The 26170-nt window shown below is 40.2% G+C and overlaps 1 protein-coding gene across 1 annotated transcript in view; it reads right to left on the bottom strand.

Annotated features, from left to right (window-relative positions):
- Nucleotides 1-26170, bottom strand: part of DEPDC1B (DEP domain containing 1B) — a 103796-nt gene that overhangs the window by 73064 nt on the left and 4562 nt on the right. Inside the window, exon 2 of the mRNA XM_049707927.1 lies at nucleotides 20618-20883. Coding sequence (XP_049563884.1) covers nucleotides 20618-20883 — 266 coding nt within the window. The remainder of the gene's footprint in view (nucleotides 1-20617; nucleotides 20884-26170) is intronic.

Below are 26170 nucleotides of genomic sequence, written 5' to 3'. Positions count from 1 at the left end.
CAACTCTATGCCAATAAAATGGACAACCTGGAAGAAATGGACAAATTCTTAGAAACGCATAACCTTCCAAGACTGAAACAGGAAGAAAGAGAAAATATGAACAGACCAATCACAAGTAATGAAATTGAAACTGTGATTAAAACTCTTCCAACAAACAAAAGTCCAGGACCACATGGCTTCACAGGTGAATTCTATCAAACATTTAGAGAAGGGCTAACACCAAGCCTTCTCAAACTCTTCCAAAAAATTGCAGAGGAAGGAACACTTCCAAACTCATTCTCGAGGCCACCATCACCCTGATACCAAAACCAGGCAAAGATACTACAAAAAAAGAAAATTATATACCATTATCACTGATGAACATAGATGCAAAAATCCTCAACAAAATACTAGCAAACAGAATCCAACTACACATTAAAAGGATCATACACCATGATCAAGTGGGATTTATCCCAGGAATGCAAGGATTCTTCAATATACACAAATCAATCAATGTGATACACCATATTAACAAACTGAAGAATAAGAACCATATGATCATCTCAATAGATGCAGAAAGAGCTTTTGACAAAATTCAACACCCATTTATGATAAATACTCTAGAGAAAGTGGGCATAGAGGGAAACGACCTCAACATAATAAAGGCCCGTTACAACAAACCCACAGCAAACGTCATTCTCAATGGTGAAAAACTGAAAGCATTTCCTCTAAGATCAGGAACAAGACAAGGATGTCCACTCTCACCGCTATTATTCAACATAGTTTTGGAAGTCCTAGCCATGGCAATCAGAGAGGAAAAAGAAATAAAAGGAATACAACTTGGAAAAGAAGAAGTAAAACTGTCACTGTTTGCAGATGACATGATACTATACATAGAGAATCCTAAAGGTGCCACCAGAAAACTACTAGAGCTAATCAATGAATTTGGTAAAGTTGCAGGATACAAATTTAATGCAGAGCAATCTCTTGCATTCCTATACACTAATGATGAAAAATATGAAAGAGAAATTAGCAAAACACTCCCATTTACCACTGCAACAAAAAGAATAAAATACCTAGGAATAAAGCTACCTAGGGAGACAAAAGACCTGTACGCAGAAAACTATAAGACACTGATGAAAGAAATTAAAGATGATACAAACAGATGGAGAGATATACCATGTTCTTGGATTGGAAGAATCAATATTGTGAAAGTGACTATACTACCCAAAGCAATCTACAGATTCAATGCAATCCCTATCAAATTACCAATGGCATTTTTTACAGAACTAGAACAAAAAAATCTTAAAATTTGTATGGAGACACAAAAGATCCTGAATAGCCAAAGCAGTCTTGAGGAAAAAAAACAGAGCTGGAGGAATCAGACTCCCTGACTTCGGACTATACTACAAAGCTCCAGTAATCAAGACAATGTGGTACTGGCACAAAAACAGAAATATAGATCAATGGAACAGGATAGAAAGCCCAGAGATAAACCCACGCATCTATGGTCAACTAATCTATGACAAAGGAGGCAAGGATATACAATGGAGAAAAGACAGCCTCTTCAATAAGTGGTGCTGGGAAAACTGGACAGCTACATGTAAAAGAATGAAATTACAACACTCCCTAACTCCATACACAAAAATAATGTCAAAATGGATTCGAGACCTAAATTTAAGACCAGACACTATAAAACTCTTAGAGGAAAACATAGGAACAACACTCTTTGACATAAATCCCAGCAAGATCTTTTTTGATCCACCTCCTAGAGCAATGGAAACAAAAACAAAAATAAACAAATGGGACCTAATGAAACTTAAAAGCTTCTGCAAAGCAAAGGAAACTACAAAGAAGACGAAAAGACAAACCTCAGAATGGGGGAAAATATTTGCAAACAAATCAACAGATAAAGGATTAATCTCCAAAATATACAAACAGCACATGCAGCTCAATATTAAAAAAACAAACAACCCAAACCAAAAATGGGCAGAAGACCTAAATAGAGATTTCTCCAAAGAAGACATACAGATGGCCAAGAAGCACATGAAAAGCTGCTCAACGTCACTAATTATTAGAGAAATGCAAATCAAAACTACAATGAGGTGTCACCTCACACCAGTTAGAATGGGCATCATCAGAAAATCTACAAACAACAAATGCTGGAGAGGGTGTGGAGAAAAGGGAACCCTCTTGCACTGTTGGTGGGAATGTAAAGTGATACAGTCACTATGGAGAACAGTATGGAGGTTCCTTAAAAAACCAAAAATAGAATTACCATATGACCCAGCAATCCCACTACCGGGCATATACCCAGAGAAAACCATAATTCAAAAAGACACATGCAGCCCGCACACCGCGATGAAGAGTGGTCCCCGCTCGCCGCAACTAGAGAAAGCCCACGCACAGAAACGAAGACCCAACACAGCCAAAAATAAAATAAATAAATAAACAATTAATTAATTTTAAAAAAAAAAAAGCATGGCTGCTTCCAGGAGAGAGAAAGCAGGGCAGGGATCCAGCCCATGTTTAAAAAAAAAGACACAAGCACCCCAATGTTCATTGAAGCACTATTTACAATAGCCAAGTCCTGGAAGCAACCTAAATGCCCATCGACATAAAAATGGATAAAGAAGATGTGGTACATATATACAATGGAATATTACTCAGCCATAAAAAGGAACGAAACTGGGTCATTTTTAGAGACATGGATGAATCTAGAGACTGTCATACAGAGTGAACTAAGTCAGAAAGAGAAAAACAAATATCGTATATTAATGCATATATGTGGAACCTAGAAAAATGGTACAGATGAACCGGTTTGCAGGGCAGAAATTGAGACACAGATGTAGAGAACAAACGTATGGACACCAAGGGGGGAAAGTGGGGGGAGGGGTGATGAATTGGGAGATTGGGATTGTCATGTATACACTAATATGTATAAAATGGATAACTAATAAGAACCTGCTGTATAAAAAAATAAATAAAATTCTAAACTTCAAAAAAATAAAATAAAATACACACTAAAGGGCTTCCCTGGTGGCGCAGTGGTTGAGAGTCCGCCTGCCGATGCAGGGAACACGGGTTCGTGCCCCAGTCCGGGAAGATCCCACATGCCACGGAGTGGCTAGGCCCTTGAGCCATGGCCGTTAAGCCTGCGCAGAGCCTGTGCTCTGCAACGGGAGAGGCCACAACAGTGAGAAGCCCGCATACCGCAAAAAAAAAAAAAAAATACACACTAAAACAAAAAAAAACAAAGCACAGCACAACACAATCTGCAGTTGGTTGCATATGCAAATGTGGAGATATGGAGAGCAAGAAAAAAATTTATACTCGGATTTTTGACTGTGCAGGGGGTCGGCGCTCCTAACCCCTGCATTTTTCAAGGGTCAACTATATTTTGTTTCAAGGTCAACAGTATTTGAGAACTACCCCTGTTCAATCTACCTTCTCTGGCCTAAAGAGCTTTGTCTCCATCTGAAATTGGAGCATTCAGTAAGCCAAAGGCATTCAGTAAGCCTTTGATTTTTCTGAATTCCATTGTCCCATTCCCTACTCATGATGCATCATTCTCTATTAATGATAATAACCAGGTATCATAAATTCATAGAAAAGAAAGCTGGGTAAGGGTTAAAGAAAAAAAGAATTCCAAGGGCAACTTGGTGAAGACCAAGTGGATAAAACAAACAAATATAAAGGGAAGGATAAAGTAACCTGATAGGCAACGTGTAACTATGACCACAAATGAAAGACCAAGATAGATAAATCACAAGTTTGCAATTTTCACAAGTTAATCACCAAAAAGCCTAAGAAAGGATATTACAAAACAAAAGTTGATCAGTTACCAGGAGTTGTCTTTTGTGAGTGAGGGCAATCTACTTCAACCTTCTATTTAACGCACCATACTGGCATCTTTTACATCCAAAGACGGCAGTTACAATGCAAACTCCATTAGAATCAGTTAGACTAAACAGCCCAGTACAGAACTTTCAGCCCCCCCGGCCCCCCCACCCCCGCCATGTGTAGCCATTATTCTTAGTAGACTCCATTCCTGTGCTTCAGGGATCCTGAGCTCCATCTCCTTTTCTCTGATTGCTACAGGCCAATCTGACCTGGTGCTTAGCTCTCAAGCGGTCCCAATACACACAGAAATTGTGGCACTATTTCCTAGGCCCAAAGAGCTGCCCCAGTTTTGCTACCTCTATAGGCGTTGCTTGTTATTTCAGTCTGAGTTCTCGGTTGCAGAAACCAATTCTGGCTAATTTAACCAGAAAGGAGTTTGAAGATATCCTAGTAGGTCACAAGATCAATAGGAGAGCTGGAAAACCAGGATCAGAAAGTTAAAAAAAAAAAAAAAAAAAAAAGTTGGGACAAAAGGAAGCCCCACAGCACACACAGCAGGAACCACAAGTGACAGGCTAGTGTGAAAGCCACTGCTGGCACCAGGGCTGCTTGTCCTTGCTCCTGCAGGCCACCACTGCTATCACAACAAACTCTAAGCTGTCCAAAGTCCTAGGTAGGAACATACCAACAGCCAAGTGTAGGATGTGTGCCTGCACCGTAACTGCTCAGGGGCAGGGAGAGAGTGTCTCACCTGCCTAGGCTTCCACTGGGGGCGGGGCTCTCCTTCCCAGCAAGGCTCACACAAACAAGAGATCCCACAAACTAGAAAAGGAGTCTAGAAGGCGTGGCAGCAAAAAAAAGCCAAACATCTACTATATATTTTTCTTTTTTTCTTTTTTTTTTTTGGCTGCGTTGGGTCTTCATTGCCGTGCATGACCTTTCTCTAGTTGTGACGAGCGGGGGCTGCTCTTCATTGCGGTGCACGGGCTTCTCATTGCAATGGTTTCTCTTGTTGCGGAACATGAGCTCTAGGCATGCGGGCTTCAGTAGTTGCAGCACGCGGGCTCAGTAGTTATGGCACATGGGCCCTAGAGCACACAGGCTTCAGTAGCTGCAGCTCAGTAGTTGTGGCGCATGGGCTTAGTTGCTCCGTGGCATGTGGGATCTTCCCAGACCAGAGATCAAACCCGTGTCCCCTGCACTGGCAGGCGGATTCTTAACCACCACGCCACCAGGGAAGTCCCCTCTACTATATATTTTTCCATCATTATCCCACAGCTATGACACTGTGACCTGGACATTCATTCTTGACCCTTGTGGGAGGTATGGGGACAGAGACTCTGAGACACTCACCCAGCTCCAGCTCCGGAGGCTCCAAACTCCTTGAGACATTAAATAGGAACAAAGCCATTCCGAAGATTTAAACACCCACTAAACACTGTAGATGTGTCTGAAGAACTGCAAGGTATTATGGATTGACAGTTGCCTTGAAAAGGACTTGAGTTACATTCCAGGCCTCAGTAAAAGAAAATGCCAAACGTCAACAAAGATTCTAAATGAAAATAGCAATTTCAGACTAATGAATAATACATTTAAAAAATGTCAGACTTCAGGCAAACCTGAAGGCCTATGGAGCAGTTAGGGTCTAGCCTGGAATTTGGCTATAAAATGTGGGCCCTTCCTTCTTTTTCAGCCCCATGGCTGGCATTCTCATCCAGGCAACATCACCCCCGCCAGTTACCTTGAAAACCTCACCAGTTTCACTGCCTTAAAAATCTATTCTATTACTACTATTCAATTAACTCTATTCTATTCCCTTTTTTTTGGCCACACGGCACGGCATGTGGGATCCCTGACCAGAGATCGAACCCATGTCCCCCCGCAGTGGAAGCACAGAGTCTTAACCACTGGACCACCAGGGAAGTCCAATTAACTCTATTCTAGAACACAGACTTCATTCCTACTCAAAACACGGACCTTGGCTGCCTTTTCCTTTTACATAAATGTCAACTCCATAGCCAGATATTTAAGAAACACCACCAAATTTAGCCCTATGACTTCCTGACCTAAAACTTCTCCAGCCAGGTTAGCCTCCTCCCTCTTCTCCCAGTGAAGCTGACTTAGGTATATCTGACTGAGAGCCGTGGTCCTGTCACCTGAAATATGCTCCCCCTTCCCATCCCATCTGATCATCCAGACCCTATCCCATTCTCAGGACCCAGATGGACGTCCTCCACCTCCCTCCTCCAGGAGATCTCACAAAACTCCAGTCCACACCGACTGGGTCACAAACACAATTCCTGCACTGACCAAGACAGACAACATTACCATGACACAGTCTGGTATGATGTAGTGAAGTGGTGGGAAGGGCGGCAACTGGGGGGAATTGCTCCAATTAAATTTGCTCCCATTTGTTCACAATTTTTTAAGACGCTGTGTTATAAGCTAATAACATTAGGTGCCTGTGGGGAAGGGAACTGGGTGGAGAGTTTGTTTTTTCTCTACTCTAGTCAGTTCCAGATTTATTTATTCCAGGTCTACTATCACACTGTTTAGCCCTATGGCATTTTAGTTTCTGATAAAGCAGAAGGTCTCGCTGCCCAAGATTTTTTTGGCTACTTTTGTGCCTTCTCTCTTCCGGATGAATTTTTACTACTGTCGACTGAAAAAAATGGACGACCTAAAACTTCAGAATCATGTATTATTTGGCGAACTTTCTCAGGAGTTCAAGCCTGGAAGGCAGCCTCTCAGATAGCTCTGAGAAACTGCTCTGAAGAGGTAAGGGGAGAGCCAAGATATATAGGAGTTTTGTAACAAAGTCCAGATAGTGGGAACATCAAAAGATTAATTAAAGAAAACCACATATCTCAAGTTAATTAACTTGGCGCTTTTCTATGTATGGGAAGATGCAAGAGTCTGGGCTCACTGAAATCATCCCTTTGACATGCACCTTAGCTATCTGGGGCCAGTATCCTGTGCTCTCCCATCCTGAGTCCCCTCAGGGCTCAACAAGGTGGCTGCAGTGGCTGATCGCTCGATGGCTGCAACATCCTTTGTTTACTGATAATGGCAGGCAGCATCCTTAGTCCACAGTATCCAGAAGCAAGTGGGATACTGGTATGGAGCAGAGGTGCCCAGAAGAAGTCATCCTATCATTGTAAACTTCCAAACAATACAATTTATTGATTACTCTTTTACTGGAATGATTTTAAAAATTGAAAATAAAAGCAATATGTACTCAATGTGTAAAATTAAGAAGAGAGAAAATAATTTATGCTGTCTTTAAGCCCTCTATCCAGAAATAACTACTGTTAACATTGTGACTTTTCTATATTTTTTTGCTTAAGCCTTTACATGGGAAAAAGTAAGAATAAACTATTTTCTATCCTGCTCTTCCCCCCCTACCCCCCACTCTATTTCTACTGTGCATTTGAAAGTTATTCAGCTTCTTCTCATCCAGGACAAACTAGCATTTAAGGTATTAAAAAGAACAACACAACTTGAGAATAAATAATAAAAATAAGAAAGCTTCAATGCAAGTTCAAGGCCTGAACCCCACCTGGGGGAGCAAGGTAGAAGGGAAATTTTTATTGTATATACTCTTTTGTACTTTGTAAATTTTGAAACACATGAATGTATTACTTTCACAAAATACACAAAATTGAAAAACAAAAATGAGAAAAAAATTTCAATGATTAAAAACACAATGCCAGTTAAACAAAACAGCTGTGTCAACCCAAGGACTGCCAGTGTAGTATCTCTAAGCTTTTGTTACAGGTTCATTTTGGTTAATTAATTCAATGCTGCCTTGGTTCTGCTACATATCTTTTTTATATATGCATACTCTCTCTCAAAAGAGATTGCAAAATTAGGGAGGAAAACAATGTTACATTTCTTTCGTATCTTCTTCATCGCCTAGGACTTGGAAAACACCTATGATATGTACTCAGTATTTGGAACCATTAAAGTTTAGAATGGAAAAAGACCTTAAAGAATACAGTCCAGCGCTGTCATCTTATAGATGAAAAAAACTGATGCATAGGAAATGTACCAAATTTATCCAACTATCACAGGATAAAAACTCAGGACTTTAAATGAATAAAAACAAAAGAAAAACAAAACTCACAATCACAATTTTAAGCTTTACTATAAAAACAAAAGGTGTCCACTAGAGGGAGCCAATAGTCCATTAACTTGAAGAAGTTCCTATTGGTCCCTTCAAAAGACCTATAGGGTAATAATAAAGACTTTTTCCCAGAGCCACAGAAAATGACTGAAGGGCCATATACCTCAATCAATGTAAATTAGGATTTCTTTCACTAGAGGTAAAAATAGAGACTTTTCAAATCTCCAGCATTAAAAAAATGTTATTAGCATATAGTAAAATTTATTTTTTCGTGTGTGTGTGTGTGTGTGTGTGTACTGCTCTATCAATTTTAACACATATATACACTTTGTAAAACCACCATCACAATCAGCAAACAGAACAATTCAATTATTCACAAAAAACCTCCCTCCTGCTCTGACTTAGTCACACCTCCCACTGCACTGGATATGCACAGAAGCGTTCCATATAGATGTTCAGTGTTTATCCATTCACCCATAGGAACATTTGAATTAACAGAGATGCTATAAATATTTAGGTACGGAAGGGTAAGCTGGGATGAAGTGAGATGGTAGCATTGACATATATACACTAACAAATGTAAAATCGATAGCTAGTGGGAAGCAGCCGCATAGCACAGGGAGATCAGCTCAGTGCTTTGTGACCACCTAGAGGGGTGGGATAGGGAGAGTGGGAGGGAGGCTCAAGAGGGAGGGGATATGGGGATATATGTATACATATAGCTGATTCACTTTGTTATACAGCAGAAACTAACACAACATTGTAAAGCAATTATACTCCAATAAAGATGTTAAAAATATATATATTCACATACAAGTTTTTGTGTGAACATAAGTTTTCATTTCTCCAGGGTAAACGCCCAGGAGCAGGAATATGAAGTCATATATAAGTACATGTTTAACTTTAAAAGAGACTGCCAAACTGTTTTCCAAAGTGACTACCAATCTAGGCTTCCCACCATCAATGGAGGAGACTTCCAATTGCTCTGCATCCTCTCTTGATTTTGGCGTTATTAGTATTCTTATTTTAGCCATTCTACTAGATATGTAGTGGTATCTCACCATGGTTTTAATTTGCATTTCCCTAGTGCTAATGATGTTAAACATCTTTTCAAGCGCTTATTTGCTGTCTGTATATCTTTGATGAAGCATCTTTATATCTTTGATGAAGTGTCTTTTCAAATCTATTATTTGTTGTTTGTTTTCTTACAGTTGAGTTTTGTGAATTCTTTATATATTCTTGATACCAGTTCACTGTCATATATGCGATTTACAAGTATTTTCTCCCCAACATTCGCTTGTCCTCTCATCCTCTTAACAGTGCCTTTCACATAGCAAAAGTTTTTAATTTTGATGAAGTCCAATTTATCATGTTTTTTCTTTTATAAATCATGCTTTTGGTGTCATGTCTAAAATCTCCTTGCCTAACCCCAGGGCATAAAGATTTTCTGTTTTTCTAAAATTTTTTTAGTTTTACATTGAATTCTATGAATGAATTTCTGTATTAAAAAAATTAGGTTTAGGTTGAGGTTCATTTTTTTGCATGTAGATGAATAGATGTCCAACTGTCCCAACATTGTGAGCACTGGTGGTATAGTGGTAAGCATAGCTGCCTTCTAATTGTTCCAACATCATATGCCAAAAAGACTGACCTTTTCCCTTTAAGTTACCTTTACATCTTCGTCAAAAATCAACTGGCCATGTTTGTGTGTTTCTGGACTCTGTTCTGTTCCACTGACCCAAGTGTCCATCCAACCCTTCACCAACACCAGTCTTCATTACTGTGATTTTATAGAGTAAGTCTTAAAACTAGGTAGCATGACTCCTGCTTTTTAAATAAAGAACAGTGAAAGTCATGTTCAAGAAAGCTGACAAAATCTACATAACAAATTTCAAATTAAACATTTTGGAAATAAGCCAGAAAAAAAGCAAATATGAGGGAAAAGACAGAAAGAAAAGGAGAGAGAAATGAAGTAGAAGAAAAAGAAAAGGGGAAAGAAGTGGGAACATGCCAGTCATACACATAAAGTGGTATAAACAGAGAAAGAAATAGAGAAGGAAAGAAAAAAAGGAACAGGAAGAAGAAGGAAAATAAAAAGAAAATGGTTCCCTGCACATTAGATCACAAGCAGTACACTCGAGCCAGTGAATTTCTATCCGTAAGCCATGAACACCGTGGTTACAACTGCATACCAGAGCTAGCATCAGTAGTAAGAACAGGGCAAGGGCCCGGTGGAGGCTCCAGACCAAGGACCCATCCTGCTAAAGATCTAAAACCGGCCAAACACTTTCCTCATTTAATAGTCCAAAACAAGCAATGATCATAATACACACCTCTATTTCTATATAACCCACTTCATTAGGTTTAAATAATCCTATGTAACTGTCTGTTCCCATACATAAATGGGCCAATTCAATGATCACCATGGAATTTACTGATGCTTTGTTTAGAGGTTTCAGAGAGACAACTGTCTAGTTCTCTGAGGATGAACTATCCACCCTGTCTACCGTACGGGGTCGTCACGAAGATCAAATGAGATCATAAAGAATTGCTTCATAAACTGAAATTTCTTATAAAAATACAAGGTAGTATCACTGGTTCTCTTCATCCAAAGTCTGGGGCCACGAAGATTTGTTAGACACAGATGACAGCATATGGCTCGACTATGAGGACCCTTTAGTGAAATCGAAAATTGTCTCCACTGGCAGCCAGTCCAGCTCTCTTTCTAGTCACCCATGTTACTAACAGCAAAGAGTGGTTCAGTAAATAGCTCTGGGCCCTTCTCTGCAAAATCTCCTCTGTTAGGGACATTCAGATATTAGGATCTCACTTTCCTTTCTTACACACAAAAATTCACTATTTCCCCCTACTTTCTATACTTAACTCTTGGATTCTTGAAAAATAAAATCATAGTTAACAAATGTAAATGCAGTCACACAGCAAATATGACATGTTTTTAAACTAAAAATAAGATTTGACACATTCCAAAATAAAAGCTTCACTCATCATTTCTGTTATAAAATTCTCCTGTGGTGTGTGTGTAATTTCTGTCTTTAAAAAATACTCTAGAGGGGGACCTTGAAGATGGCGGAAGAGTAAGACGCGGAGATCACCTTCCTCCCCACAGATACACCAGAAATACATCTACACGTGGAACAACTCCTACAGAACACCTACTGAACGCTGGCAGAAGACCTCAGACCTCCCAAAAGGCAAGAAATTCCCCACGTACCTGGGTAGGGCAAAAGAAAAAAAAGAAAAAACAGAGACAAAAGAATAGGTACGGCACCTGCACCAGTGGGAGGGAGCTGTGAAGGAGGAAAAGTTTCCACACACTAGGAAGCCCCTTCGCGGGCGGAGACTGCGGGGGGCGGAGGGGGGAGCTTCGGAGCCGCGGAGGAGTGCACAGCAACGGGTGCGGAGGGCAAAGCGGGGAGATTCCCGCACAGAGGATCGGTGCCGACCGGCACTCACCAGCCCGAGAGGCTTGTCTGCTCACCCGCCGGGGCGGGCGGGGCTGCGAGCTGAGGCCGGAGCGCAGGGAGAGGACTGGGGTTGGCGGCTTGAACATAGCCTGAAGGGGTTAGTGCACCACGGCTAGCTGGGAGGGAGTCCGGGGAAAAGTCTGCACCTGCCGAAGAGGCAAGAGACTTTTTCTTCCCTCTTTGTTTCCTGGTGCGTGAGGAGAGGGGTTTACGAACGCTGCTTAAAGGAGCTCCAGAGACGGGCGCGAACCGCGGCTAAACGCGCGAACCCCAGAGACGGGCGCGAGCCGCGGCTAAAAGCGCGGACCCCAGAGACGGGCGCGAGCCGCGGCTGAAAGCGCGGACCCCAGAGACGGGCGCGAGCCGCGGCTGAAAGCGCGGACCCCAGAGACGGGCGCGAGCCGCGGCTGAAAGCGCGGACCCCAGAGACGGGCGGGAGACGATAAGGCTGCTGCTGCCGCCACCGAGGGGCCTGTGTGCGAGCACAGGTCACTCTCCACACCCCTCTTCCGCGGAGCCTGTGCAGCCCGCCACTGCCAGGTTCCCGGGATCCAGGGACAACTTCCCCGGGAGAACGCACAGCGGGCCTCAGGCTGGTGCAAAGTCACGCTGGCCTTTGCCGCCGCAGGCCCGCCCCGCACGCCGTGCCCCTCCCGCCGCGCCGGCCTGAGTGCGCCAGAGACCCCGAATCAGCGGCTCTTTTAACCCCGCCCTGTCTGAGCAAAAAACAGACGCCCTCCAGCGACCTACACGCAGTGGCAGGGCCAAATCCAAAGGTGAGCCCCTGGAAGCTGTGAGAACAAAGAAGAGAAACGGAAATCTCTCCCAGCAGCCTCAGAAGCAGCGGATTAAAGCTCCACAATCAACTTGATATACTCTGCATCTGTGGAATACCTGAATAGACAACCAATCATCCCAAATTAAGGAGGTGGACTTTAGGAGCAAGATCTATGATTTTTTTCCCTTTTCCTCTTTTTGTGAATGTATATGTGTATACTTCTGTGTGAGATCTTGTCTGTATAGTCTTGCTTCCACCATTTGTCCTAGGGTTCTATCCGTCCATGGTTTTTTTTTAAAAATTTTTTTTTCTTAATAATCAATTTTAATTTTAATAACGTTAATATACTTTACCTTCATTCTTTCTTTCTTTCTTTCTTTCTTTCTTTCTTTCCTTCCTTCCTTCCCTCCTTTAGACAACGAATCATCCCAAATTGAGGAGGTGGCCTCTGACAGCAAGATTGATGATTTTTCCCCCTTTACCTCTTTTAGTGAGGGTGTATGTGTATGCTTCTGTGTAAGATTTTGTCTGTATAGCTTTGCTTCCAACATTTGTCCTAAGGTTCTATCCGTCCCTTTTTTTTTTTTCTAAATAAGAATTTTTTAATTCAATAATTTTATTATACTTTATTTTATTTTTACTGTATCTCTTTCTTTTTTCCTTCTTTCCCTCCTTCCTTCCTTCCTCCCTCCCTCCCTCCATTCTTTCCTTCTTTCCTTCTTTGCTTCTTTCTTTCTTTCTTCCTTCCTTCCTTCCCTCCTTTCCTTCTTTCTTTCCTCATACTTCTACTAATTCCCTCTACTTTTTCTCCCTTTTATTCTGAGCCATGTGGATGAAAAGCTCTTGGTGCTCCAGCCAGGAGTCAGGGCTCTGCCTCTGAGGTAGGAGAGCCAACTTCAGGACACTGGTCCACAAGAGACCTCCCAGCTCCACATAATATCAAACGGCGAAAATCTCCCAGAGACCTCCATCTTAACACCAGCACCCAGCTTCACTCAACGACCAGCAAGCCACAGTGCTGGACAACCTATGCCAAACAACTAGCAAGACAGGAACACAACCCCACCCATTTGCAGAGAGGCTGCCTAAAATAATAATAAGGCCACAGACACCCCAAACACACCACCAGACGTGAACCTGCCCACTAGAGAGACAAGATCCAGCCTCATCCACCACAACACAGGCACTAGTCCCCTCCACCAGGAAACCTACACAACCCACTGAACCAACCTTAGCCACTGGGGACAGACATCAAAAACAGCAGGAACTACGAACCTGCAGCCTGCAAAAAGGAGACCCCAAACACAGTAAGATAAGCAAAATGAAAAGACAGAAAAACACACAGCAGATAAAGGAGCAAGATAAAAATGCACCAGACCTAACAAATGAAGAGGAAATAGGCAGCTTACCTGAAAAAGAATTCAGAATAATGATAGTAAGGATGATCTGAAATCTTGGAGATAGAATGGACAATAGAATGGACAAAATGCAAGAATCAGTTAACAAGGACCTAGAAGAACTAAAGATGAAACAAGCAACGATGAACAACACAATAAATGAAATTAAAAGTACTCTAGATGGGATCAATAGCAGAATAACTGAGGCAGAAGAACGGATAAGTGACCTGGAAGATAAAATAGTGGAAATAACTACTGCAGAGCAGAATAAAGAAAAAAGAATGAAAAGAACTGAGGACAGTCTCAGAGACCTCTGGGACAACATTAAACGCACCAACATTCGAATTATAGGGGTTCCAGAAGAAGAAGAGAAAAAGAAAGGGACTGAGAAGATATTTGAAGAGATTATAGTTGAAAACTTCCCTAATATGGGAAAGGAAATAGTTAATCAAGTCCAGGAAGCACAGAGAGTCCCATACAGGATAAATACAAGGAGAAATACGCCAAGACACATATTAATCAAACTGTCAAAAATTAAATACAAAGAAAGCATATTAAAAGCAGCAAGGGAAAAACAACAAATAACACATAAGGGAATCCCCATAAGGTTAACAGCTGATCTCTCAGCAGAAACCCTACAAGCCAGAAGGGAGTGGCAGGACATACTGAAAGTGATGAAGGAGAAAAACCTGCAGCCAAGACTACTCTACCCAGCAAGGATCTCATTCAGATTTGATGGGGAAATTAAAACCTTTACAGACAAGCAAAAGCTGAGAGAGTTCAGCACCACCAAACCAGCTTTACAACAAATGCTAAAGGATCTTCTCTAGGCAAGAAACACAAGAGAAGGAAAAGACCTATAATAACGAACCCAAAACAATTTAGAAAATGGGAATAGGAACATACATATCGATAATTACCTTAAATGTAAATGGACTAAATGCTCCCACCAAAAGACACAGATTAGCTGAATGGATACAAAAACAAGACCCATATATATGCTGTCTACAAGAGACCCACTTCAGACCTAGAGACACATACAGACTGAAAGTAAGGGGATGGAAAAAGATATTCCATGCAAATGGAAACCAAAAGAAAGCTGGAGTAGCAATTCTCATATCAGACAAAATAGACTTTAAAATAAGAACTATTAAAAGAGACAAAGAAGGACACTACATAATGATCAAGGGATCGATCCAAGAAGAAGATATAACAATTGTAAATATTTATGCACCCAACATAGCAGCACCTCAATACATAAGGCAAATACTAACAGCCATAAAAGGGGAAATCGACAGTAACACATTCATAGTAGGGGACTTAAACACCCCACTTTCCCCCATGGACAGATCATCCAAAATGAAAATAAATAAGGAAACACAAGCTTTAAATGATACATTAAACAAGATGGACTTAATTGATATTTATAGGACACTCCATCCAAAAACAACAGAATACACATTTTTCTCAAGTGCTCATGGAACATTCTCCAGGATAGATCATATCTTGGGTCACAAATCAAGCCTTGGTAAATTTAAGAAAATTGAAATTGTATCAAGTATCTTTTCTGATCACAATGCCATGAGACTAGATAGCAATTACAGGAAAAGATCTGTAAAAAATACAAACACATGGAGGCTAAACAATACACTACTTAATAATGAAGTGATCACTGAAGAAATCAAAGAGGAAATCAAAAAATACCTAGAAACAAATGACAATGGAGACACAACGACCCAAAACTTGTGGGATGCAGCAAAAGCAGTTCTAAGGGGGAAGTTTATAGCAATACAAGCCCACCTTAAGAAGCAGGAAACATCTAGAATAAACAACCTAACCTTGCACCTCAAGCAATTAGAGAAAGAAGAACAAAAAAACCCCAAAGCTAGCAGAAGGAAAGAAATCATAAAAATCAGATCAGAAATAAATGAAAAAGAAATGAAGGGAACAATAGCAAAGATCAATAAAACTAAAAGCTGGTTCTTTGAGAAGATAAACAAAATAGATAAACCACTAGCCAGACTCATCAAGAAAAAAAGGGAGAAGACTCAAATCAATAGAATTAGAAATGAAAAAGGAGAGGTAACAACTGACACTGCAGAAATAAAAGAGATCATGAGAGATTACTACAAGCAACTCTATGCCAATAAAATGGACAATCTGGAAGAAATGGACAAATTCTTAGAAATGCACAACCTGCCAAGACTGAATCAGGAAGAAATAGAAAATATGAACAGACCAATCACAAGTACTGAAATTGAAACTGTGATTAAAAATCTTCCAACAAAGAAAAGCCCAGGACCAGATGGCTTCACAGGCGAATTCTATCAAACATTTAGAGAAGAGCTAATACCTATCCTTCTCAAACTCTTCCAAAATATAGCAGAGGGAGGACCACTCCCATACTCCTTCTACGAGGCCACCATCACCTTGATACCAAAACCAGACAAGGATGTCACAAAGAAAGAAAACTACAGGCCAATATCACTGATGAACATAGATGCAAAAATCCTCAACAAAATACTAGCAAACAGAATCCAACAGCACATTAAAAGGATCATACACCATGATCAAGTGGGGTTTATTCCAGGAATGCAAGGATTCTTCAATATACGCAAATCTATCAATGTGATAAACCATATTAACAAATTGAAGAAGAAAAACCACATGATCATCTCAATAGATGCAGAGAAAGCTTTTGACAAAATTCAACACCCATTTATGATAAAAACCCTGCAGAAAGTAGGCATAGAGGGAACTTTCCTCAACATAATAAAGGCCATATATGACAAGCCCATAGCAAACATCATCCTCAATGGTGAAAAACTGAAAGCATTTCCACTAAGATCAGGAACAAGACAAGGTTGTCCACTCTCACCACTCTTATTCAACATAGTTTTGGAAGTTTTAGCCACAGCAATCAGAGAAGAAAAGGAAATAAAAGGAATCCAAATCGGAAAAGAAGAAGTAAAGCTGTCACTGTTTGCAGATGACATGATCCTATACATAGAGAATCCTAAAGATGCTACCAGAAAACTACTAGAACTAATCAATGAATTTGGTAAAGTGGCAGGATACAAAATTAATGCACAGAAATCTCTGGCATTCCTATATACTAATGATGAAAAATCTGAAAGTGAAATCAAGAAAACACTCCCATTTACCACTGCAACAAAGAGAATAAAATATCTAGGAATAAACCTACCTAAGGAGACAAAAGACCTGTATGCAGAAAATTATAAGACACTGATGAAAGAAATTAAAGATGATATAAATAGATGGAGAGATATACCATGTTCTTGGATTGGAAGAATCAACATTGTGAAAATGACTCTACTACCCAAAGCAATCTATAGATTCAATGCAATCCCTATCAAACTACCAATGGCATTTTTCACAGAACTAGAACAAAAAATTTTGCAATTTGTATGGAAACACAAAAGACCCCGAATAACCAAAGCAATCTTGAGAACGAAAAAAGGAACTGGAGGAATCAGGCTCCCTGACTTCAGACTATACTACAAAGCTACAGTTATCAAGACGGTATGGTACTGGCACAAAAACAGAAAGATAGATCAATGGAACAGGATAGAAAGCCCAGAGATAAACCCATGCACATATGGACACCTTATCTTTGATAAAGGTGGCAGGAATGTACACTGGAGAAAGGACAGCCTCTTCAATAAGTGGTGCTGGGAAAACTGGACAGTTACATGTAAAAGTATGAGATTAGATCACTCCCTAACACCATACACAAAAATAAGCTCAAAATGGATTAAAGACCTAAATATAAGGCCAGAAACTATCAAACTCTTAGAGGAAAACATAGGCAGAACACTCTATGACATAAATCACAGCAAGATCCTTTCTGACCCACCTCCTAGAGTAATGGAAATAAAAACAAAAATAAACAAATGGGACCTAATGAAACTTCAAAGCTTTTGCACAGCAAAGGAAACCATAAACAAGACCAAAAGACAACCCTCAGAATGGGAGAAAATATTTGCAAATGAAGTAACCGACAAAGGATTAATCTCCAAAACTTACAAGCAGCTCATGCAGCTCAATATCAAAAAAACAAACAACCCAATCCAAAAATGGGCAGAAGACCTAAATAGACATTTCTCCAAAGAAGATATACAGACTGCCAACAAACACATGAAAGAATGCTCAACATCATTAATCATTAGAGAAATGCAAATCAAAACTACAATGAGATATCATCTCACACCAGTCAGAATGGCCATCATCAAAAAATCTAGAAACAATAAATGCTGGAGAGGGTGTGGAGAAAAGGGAACACTCTTGCACTGCTGGTGGGAATGTGAATTGGTTCAGCCACTATGGAGAACAGTATGGAGGTTCCTTAAAAAGCTACAAATAGAACTACCATATGACCCAGCAATCCCACTACTGGGCATATACCCTGAGAAAACCGAAATTCAAAAAGAGTCATGTACCAAAATGTTCATTGCAGCTCTAGTTACAATAGCCCGGAGATGGAAACAACCTAAATGCCCATCATCGGATGAACGGATAAAGAAGATGTGGCACATATATACAATGGAATATTACTCAGCCATAAAAAGAAACGAAATTGAGCTATTTGTAATGAGGTGGATAGACCTAGAGTCTGTCATACAGAGTGAAGTAAGTCAGAAAGAAAAAGACAAATACCGTATGCTAACACATATATATGGAATTTAAGAAAAAATAAAATGTCATGAAGAACCTAGGGGTAAGGCAGGAATAAAGACGCAGACCTCCTAGAGAACGGACTCGAGGTTATGGGGAGGGGGAAGGGTGAGCTGTGACAGGGCGAGAGAGAGTCATGGGCATATACACACTAACAAATGTAGTAAGGTAGATAGCTAGTTGGAAGCAGCCGCATGGCACAGGGAGATTGGCTTGGTGCTTTGTGACAGCCTGGAGGGGTGGGATAGGGAGGGTGGGAGGGAGGGAGACGCAAGAGGGAAGAGATATGGGAACATATGTATATGTATAACTGATTCACTTTGTTATAAAGCAGAAACTAACACACCCTTGTAAAGCAATTATACCCCAATAAAGATGTTAAAAAAAAAAAAATACTCTAAGAGTCTTTATATTTCATGTTGCTTTCTCTAACTATGCCTTTCTGTAATTCACAGACCCAGGAAACCACCTATCCCCTGCTATATTTATGTAAGTGTTTAAGCTGATTATGTTTACCTTACCTCCTTTATTTGAGAAGACAGCTGATCATTTAATATGTAATACATAGTACTTTATACATTACTGGAATTCTGTGAATATATGAACGGGTGTTGACTACACTAAATATTTCTGGTTTATGATTCTGTTTACTCATTCGGTCATTAGTTTATTTAATAAGCTAGTCAACCTCATGCCATGGCAATGGAGGCAGTCTGATACGCCACAAGAACACAGGCTTCAGAGATAGAGACCTCAGTTTAAATCCTGACTCTTACTACTACCTGAGTAACTTTGGACAAGTCAGTAACTTTGGCCTCATTAAGTTCCTAATCTTTAAGATCAAGATAATACCACCAACATCTACAGGTGCTGAGTTCAATGACGACTATGCAATGAGTCTGGCACATCACAGGTGTTGTTGGCATCAGTTCCTTTCTCAGACCTTAGAACTAAGGTCTAAGAAAGTTCTAAGTAAGAACTTAGTAAGATGCTGTACATCTAAACTAATATAATATTGTAAATTAACTTATACTTCAATTAAAAAACACAATTTAAAAAAAAAAAAAAGAATCCCCAGTGAAGTATGGCATTTGGAACCAAGGATAGAGTTTCCACTGCCTGATACTAATAAGCACTGTGGTCTCAGAACAGGCTAAAGTCACCCAAGATTCTAATTAAAAGTTGGATCAGCAAGCTAGAGATAACTGCCAAATGGAGAGACAACTAATTGCCCAGCTGACAGCCTTGACATCTAGAAGAGGGAGATTGCTGATGGAATTCGTGACGAAGTTAGATCCTAAACATACAAAGTTGTCTGGCCTTAGCCTTGGAGCTGGTGACCACCCTCCCCTTGCTCTGCAGCCTTTCTCAGCCTCTAGTCCCCAAAGGAACCAAAGAAATGACTCAGATAGGAAACAGTCACGTTTTCTCTGCTCAAACCCAGGTGCCCCAGTGGCCCCAAAATGCCTCGCTGAATGTGCTGTAAGAGAATTCCTTATTCTTCTGTTGGAGTAAAAGGCAGCAAATATTAAGGGCCCATCATCTTCGTTTCTTCATTTAATACCTCTCAGGTTCTTAGCACTTTGGTAGCCCTCTCTGTAGACAGCTCAACAATTCCTCTTTTCTGGACTCGTGTGACTTCATTCCTCTTTAGTATTCTCCCATTCCCTGAATCCTAGGCAGGTGTCCTCCACCTCCAGCAATGAAACAGTCTAGCATGCAGTAAGGACAGAAGTGTCAGCAGAGAGACATCCTTACCCTCAGATTATTGGGTAGTAAGTGAGCAATCATAAAACAGCACTAAAACATGAGCAAAAATGTTTAGGGAAAAGTAGACATGCACTGCAGGGTTAATCTGAGACATCGGGGAATTCTCGTACAACTCTTCATTATAGACCTGAGCTCCACTTAAAGATCAGACGCCTCTGCCACTAACCCCCTGAATACACACCTTCACACTGCTCAGAAAGGTGCGAGACAGAACTACTGTTTCACCCTTTCAGGTTCCCCAGGAGAGGCACTAAGCTACTACAGCCATCCTCCCAGTGTGCAAAAGGCACAAAAAGTCTTCCTTACTGAAAAGCCACTGCAACAAAAGACTTAAGGGGTGCTCTATGAAGAAGAGAGCACCAAGAAAAATTGTAATCAATTTTGCTGTAGCAGCAGACTCAGTTCTCCACCCAACAAATCACAAGTTGAAGCATCACGCCCACGGACGAGTAAGCTCTTTCACATGAGGAAGTTTCAATAGACTGACCAGACCCACTGGTCCTCCCCAAACTCCTCCCCTTCGGGGCTGACTTGTTGCCATTACCTGTACAAGTGACGGTTGTCTTCAAAGTCTTCCTGGCCCCATTTTCCCTTGATGTCTTCAATAACGTGATTCTTCAGGAATTTTTTTAGCAGCTGGACCGTTTGTTTGCGGGTCACTTCGGGGCCAAAGTTTTGGCTGCGCCTCAACAGCTCGTGTAGCCAATCCACAGCTTCGGCCGCTGTGAAGCAACGTTCATAACTTTTGAAGCGACACCGATGTTTCCGTAACGGCATCTTGGTGCGAAAAAGCTCGACTGTTTCATTCCACTAGGGGCAAAAAGAGAGGAATGTATTTAGTGATCGATTGAGTTTTTTACAAGGTTATTACATCCCAAATATTTAAGACAATGAATGCAGTTTTTCCATTTAAAAGACTGCCTTAAGGGGACTTCCCTGGTAGTGCAAATGGTTAAGAATCCGCCTGCCAATGCAGGGGACACAGGTTCGAGCTCTGGTCGGGGAAGATCCCACATGCTGCGGAGTAACTAAGCCCGTGCACCACAACTACTCAGCCTGCACTCTAGAGCCCATGAGCCACAACTACTGAAGCCCGCGTGCCTAGAGCCCATGCTCCGCAACAAGAAGCCTCCGCAACAAGAAGCCACCGCAACAAGAAGCCACCGCAACGAGAAGCCCGCGCATCGCAACGAAGAGTAGCCCCCCCTCTCGCCGCAACTAGAGAAAGCCCACGTGCAGCAACAAAGACCCAACACAGCCAAAAATAAATAATTATTTTTTCAATAAAAATAAATAAACAAAAGACTGCCTTAATAACAGACGGAGCCTTGAAATTTTTTTTATTTACAACCTTTACACGCTAAAGAGAAAGTAACTTTTACAAATGCATTTATTCATGCAATAAATATTTACTGGAGATGTTGCCATCAAGTTGTCCAATGATGTGAACTTAACGGATTTTTACATTAATGAGAAACATATGGACAAAAGTAATGTAAAACTGAGCTCAATATGCATAATTCACTTCTTAGAGCCCTGTGTTTAATACGAGTTTACCTCATTCAGCATGTATTTACTGTTCGTTACACGAAAGGCACTGTATGGGGAGAGGAAAAGGGAGATGCATAAAATACAGTGCCTGGTGTCAAAGCATGTTTAAAAATTCTGCATTATATTTTCCTATTTAAAAAAAACCTACCTGGTCCGGAAAGATCCCACATGCGGCAGAGCAACTAAGCCCATGTGCCACAACTCCTGAGCCTGTGCTCTAAAGCCCACGAGCCACAATTACTGAGCCCGCATGCTGCAACTACTGAAGCCCGCATGCCTAGAGCCCATGCTCCACAAGAGAAGCCACCGCAATGAGAAGCCCATGCACCACAACAGAAGAGTAGCCCCCGCTCGCCGCAACCAGAGAAAGCCCGCGTGCAGCAACGAAGACCCAACACAGCCAAAGATAAGTAAATTAATTAATTAAAAAAATAAAATCTAGACATCCAAGCCATCATCAGCCATCCCTAAATTAAATGAAATGTTCACATATGGTGTTCTTCCTGCATAATTACTCCAACATTTTCTTAGGACCCTCGTCTTCCCACCATTCCTTCTAAAAGTCCCGAAAACTCAGAGTCTTACTCTCATAACCATTCTTGCTCCTCTTGCAAGTCTATCACTTTACAGACTCTGAGCCTTATTTTTCACCTACCTTCCTACTGAAATCAGCTCTTCTGATTTCACCTTTTTCTTTCAGTGATAGTTCTGACCTCAGCATATTCTTTTTATTTTGCCCAATACTGGTTCCTTGTCTTCTCTTCCAACCAGGCCTCTTCTTCCAGGTTTCTCTTCATATGCTCTACTGCCCAATCACCTCTGCACCTGTTGTCCCATTTCTCTTCTCCCTTTGATGGCTAACTTTCTCAGCCACAGTAATCATTCCTGAGTATACAACACCAGGTGCTTCAAGGGCCCAGGTAGGGTCTGTGCAAGCAGGCACCCTGTATGTGCAGCACCAGACACAACAAACACACAGTTGGTACTCAACAAGCAAACGCCTAACTGGTCTTTCACTTTCCTTATTTTTTTTTTAACTACCCCCTAACCTCATTCAACTTAATTCTACTTTGACTCCCAGTCATGTCTTTCTCCTGGCCAAACTCAAACATCTTTTTGTCCTATGCATATCAATCTTTCTACTTCATTTGACACTACTATAAGCCATGCTCCAAATTAAGTTGGTCCAGATTTAAACTTTTTCTTTTTAACTTTCTTAAAACCACACACAGGGCTTACTTGGTGGCGCAGCGGTTGAGAGTCCGCCTGCCAATGCAGGGGACATGGGTTCGTGCCCCGGTCTGGGAAGATCCCACATGCCACGGAGAGGCTGGGCCCGTGAGCCATGGCCGCTGAGCCTGTGCGTCCGGAGCCTGTGCTCCGCAACGGGAGAGGCCACAACAGTGAGAGGCCCGCGTACCGCAAAAAAAAAAAACACACACACACACACACACAAAAACAATACAAGCTGTAGAGTAAGATAACCTATAACCAGAATTTCTAAAACAAAACAAAAAATTCAAATCAAGAAAGGACAGACACTCCATACAAAAATGGGAAAACAAACAGGCACTTCACATAAAAGAACCTCCAAATTTACCATAACATATGCAGATATTCAATCTCATTAATTAGCAGTGAAATGCAAAGAAATCTATAATGCAATACCACTACATGCCTATAGAATGGCTAAAATGAAAAAGGCAATATACTAAGTGTTACCAAGGGAACGTGGAACAACTGGAAATTATATGCACACTGTATAACCCAGCAATTCCATTCTTAAGTATATATGCCACAGAAATACGTTCACCAAAAGCCACCCTGCTCATAATAGCACTATCTTAATAGACAAAAACAACCCAAATATCCACCAACATAAGAACAGATAAATTGATTCATGCAATGGAATGCTGCACAGCAATGAGAGTGAACTATTGCTACATGCAATAACATAGATGAATAACATAGATAAAATATAATTGATATAAGAAGGCCAGATGTGAAAAGTACTATATGATTGTACTTACATAAAGTTTAAAAGCAGACAAAAGCTAATCCATGGTATTAGAAATCAAAGTAGTGGTTAATTTGTATGGAGGTAGAGACTGGGAGGGGCGGAGGGACATCTGGGCTGCTGGTAATGTCATATTTCTTGATGTGGGCATTGGTTAAATGGGGTGCTCACATTGTAAAAATGCACTGAGTCGTACGCCTATAATTTGTGTGCTTTTCTGTACATGTTATGCAGAATAAAGGGCTAAAAACAAAACACACATACACATACACACACACACACACACACACACACACACTCTCATATATTAAAATCCTCCTTGAGAGCAATCCACAATTTTAAATTACCAACCTGAAAGTTGATAAATATGAACTAGCTGATTGTGCTGGTAAACTGAATGTGGAAGAGATTAAGGAGGGTAGCCGAAGAAGAAACAAAGTGAGTGGATGAAAGAGGGACTTGAATGTAAACAGAGGAGAAGCAGGGCAAACTGGCTAGAATGAAATAATGAACAGCAGAAAGAGAGCCCAGGAAGAGTCCATGAATGTTGATTTAAGTTCACTCTCTACCCACCTCCCTCACCAAGTTACTGTGACGTCTCTCGTGAGATCATGTTTACGAAAGCTCTCTGTAAAAGATAAGGCATTCCTCAAGCATAAGGAGAATATATAAAATTCCCAGGATAATCTCTTGAAACAAATTACAGGCTCAATCTATTCTGGAGCTAGAAGGAAACTTTGGGGCAAAATTAAGATCCAAAGAGGACAGGCAAGTTGGCACATGTCACTCAGGTATTTAGTCTCATAATAAGATCTGGAAACCTGCTCTATGCTCTCCTTCTCGAGTGGTCATTTCATTATAACAAGAACCTACAAACTTCAACATAGCTTTAAACAATTTCCACATATTTTTAAACATTAGCTGTTTGGGTCTTTTTTTCAATTCTCTGCTGACACCAACCTTGCATTTCAGTCCTGATTAATATATGTTGGGAGATGGGGAGGAAAGAAGAGTTAATAAAAAAAAGAGTTTTATTTATTTTAGGTTGATTGATAAATTTAATGCATAGTACTTTATGCATTACTTAATAAAAGAATGAATATACGGCTCTCTGGGGCCCAATATTTCAAAATATAAGTAAATATGCCTGTTATTTGACTCAAGCTGGTTAGCAGTTCCTCTACTGTCACTTTAATTACAGAATAATGCACACTGTAACAAATTAAATGCAGAAATATATACAAAAAACTCTGCCCTGTCTCTCTCCAATCCCACATATCTATTAATCATACATACACTATATAGAATCCTTCCCTTTGTATGTATGTATTGTTTATTATCACTGTCGCTGTTTGCTTCCTTTTTGAAGAAATGAGATCAACCATATTGTACATATTATCCTACAACTTGCTTTTGCATTAAACATACCAGGATATTTTTGTGTCAGTACCTATAGATATAGCCCATTTTATGAATGAATGAGTTCCATAATTTATTCAACCATTTTCCAACTAATGGGCATGCAGCTGTTTCCAGTTTGTTGTTTCACAAGTATATCCTTGTTTACATAACCTAACGTATCAATTCTTTTATTTATTTATTTTTGATAGAACAGATTTCTAAAGGGTATCAGCTTATTTAAACCAGTTGTAGCAATTCACACTCCCAGCAATGCTGTATGAGCCTGCTGCCTTACCTCTGGCCATTCCTAGATATTATCATTCTTCTGTCTGCCAATCTACACACAAGAAATGGTATCTTTATATTTTGTTTGTATTTTCCTGCCTTTATCTTCAGTCATTTTTATTTCTTCATTTGAGACTTGCCATTTTTCTTCTGGGTTGTCTTTCTCTATCTTTTACTTAATTTTAAGAACTGTTTAAATCTAGAATTTGAATCTAAGTGCATAGAAGTCAGGAAAGTTACTCTATTTTGCTCAGTTCAGTATCCCCACAACTGAGGACAGTGCCTGACATACAGTACATATGTTTAATAAATACATGTTGAATGAATATAAATAGGGAATATTAATCCTTTTTCAAATATTTTAGGAATGTTTTCCCCTGACTTATCAATTTGTTTATTTGGTCTCTAGCTATATAAAGGTTTCACTGATGATTATATTGTTTTAAGAAAACAAATATATCTTCTTATCTTTATAGCTTCAGGGTTTACTCCCTCAATTGGGAAAGTTTCCCTATCCTGAGATATTAAAAATACTTATCAAATTTTTCTTTTAATATTTTACAGGGATTTTAATATTTGAATCTTCAACTGAAATTTTTTATGTTGTGGGGAGGAGATCTCCAACTCTATTTTCTCCCAAATGGAGAGTCAATTATGCTACCCTTCTCTCACTAAACTGAAATAGTAAGCTACCTTACATACTACCTTTCTTGATTCTGTTTCTTTCTTTTTTTTTTTAATAGCTAGCTATGAACGAACTTTGAAACTGTTAATGTTTTACTTTATTATTATTTTTTTACTTTTTAACTTTTTATTTTGGTTTTTTTGTTTGTTTTTTAATTA

Source organism: Orcinus orca, chromosome 3 (genome assembly GCF_937001465.1).
Source record: "Orcinus orca chromosome 3, mOrcOrc1.1, whole genome shotgun sequence".
NCBI lineage: Eukaryota > Metazoa > Chordata > Mammalia > Artiodactyla > Delphinidae > Orcinus > Orcinus orca.
The sequence above is the reverse complement of the archived record's forward strand: the minus strand, read 5'-3'. Positions and strand labels throughout refer to the sequence as shown.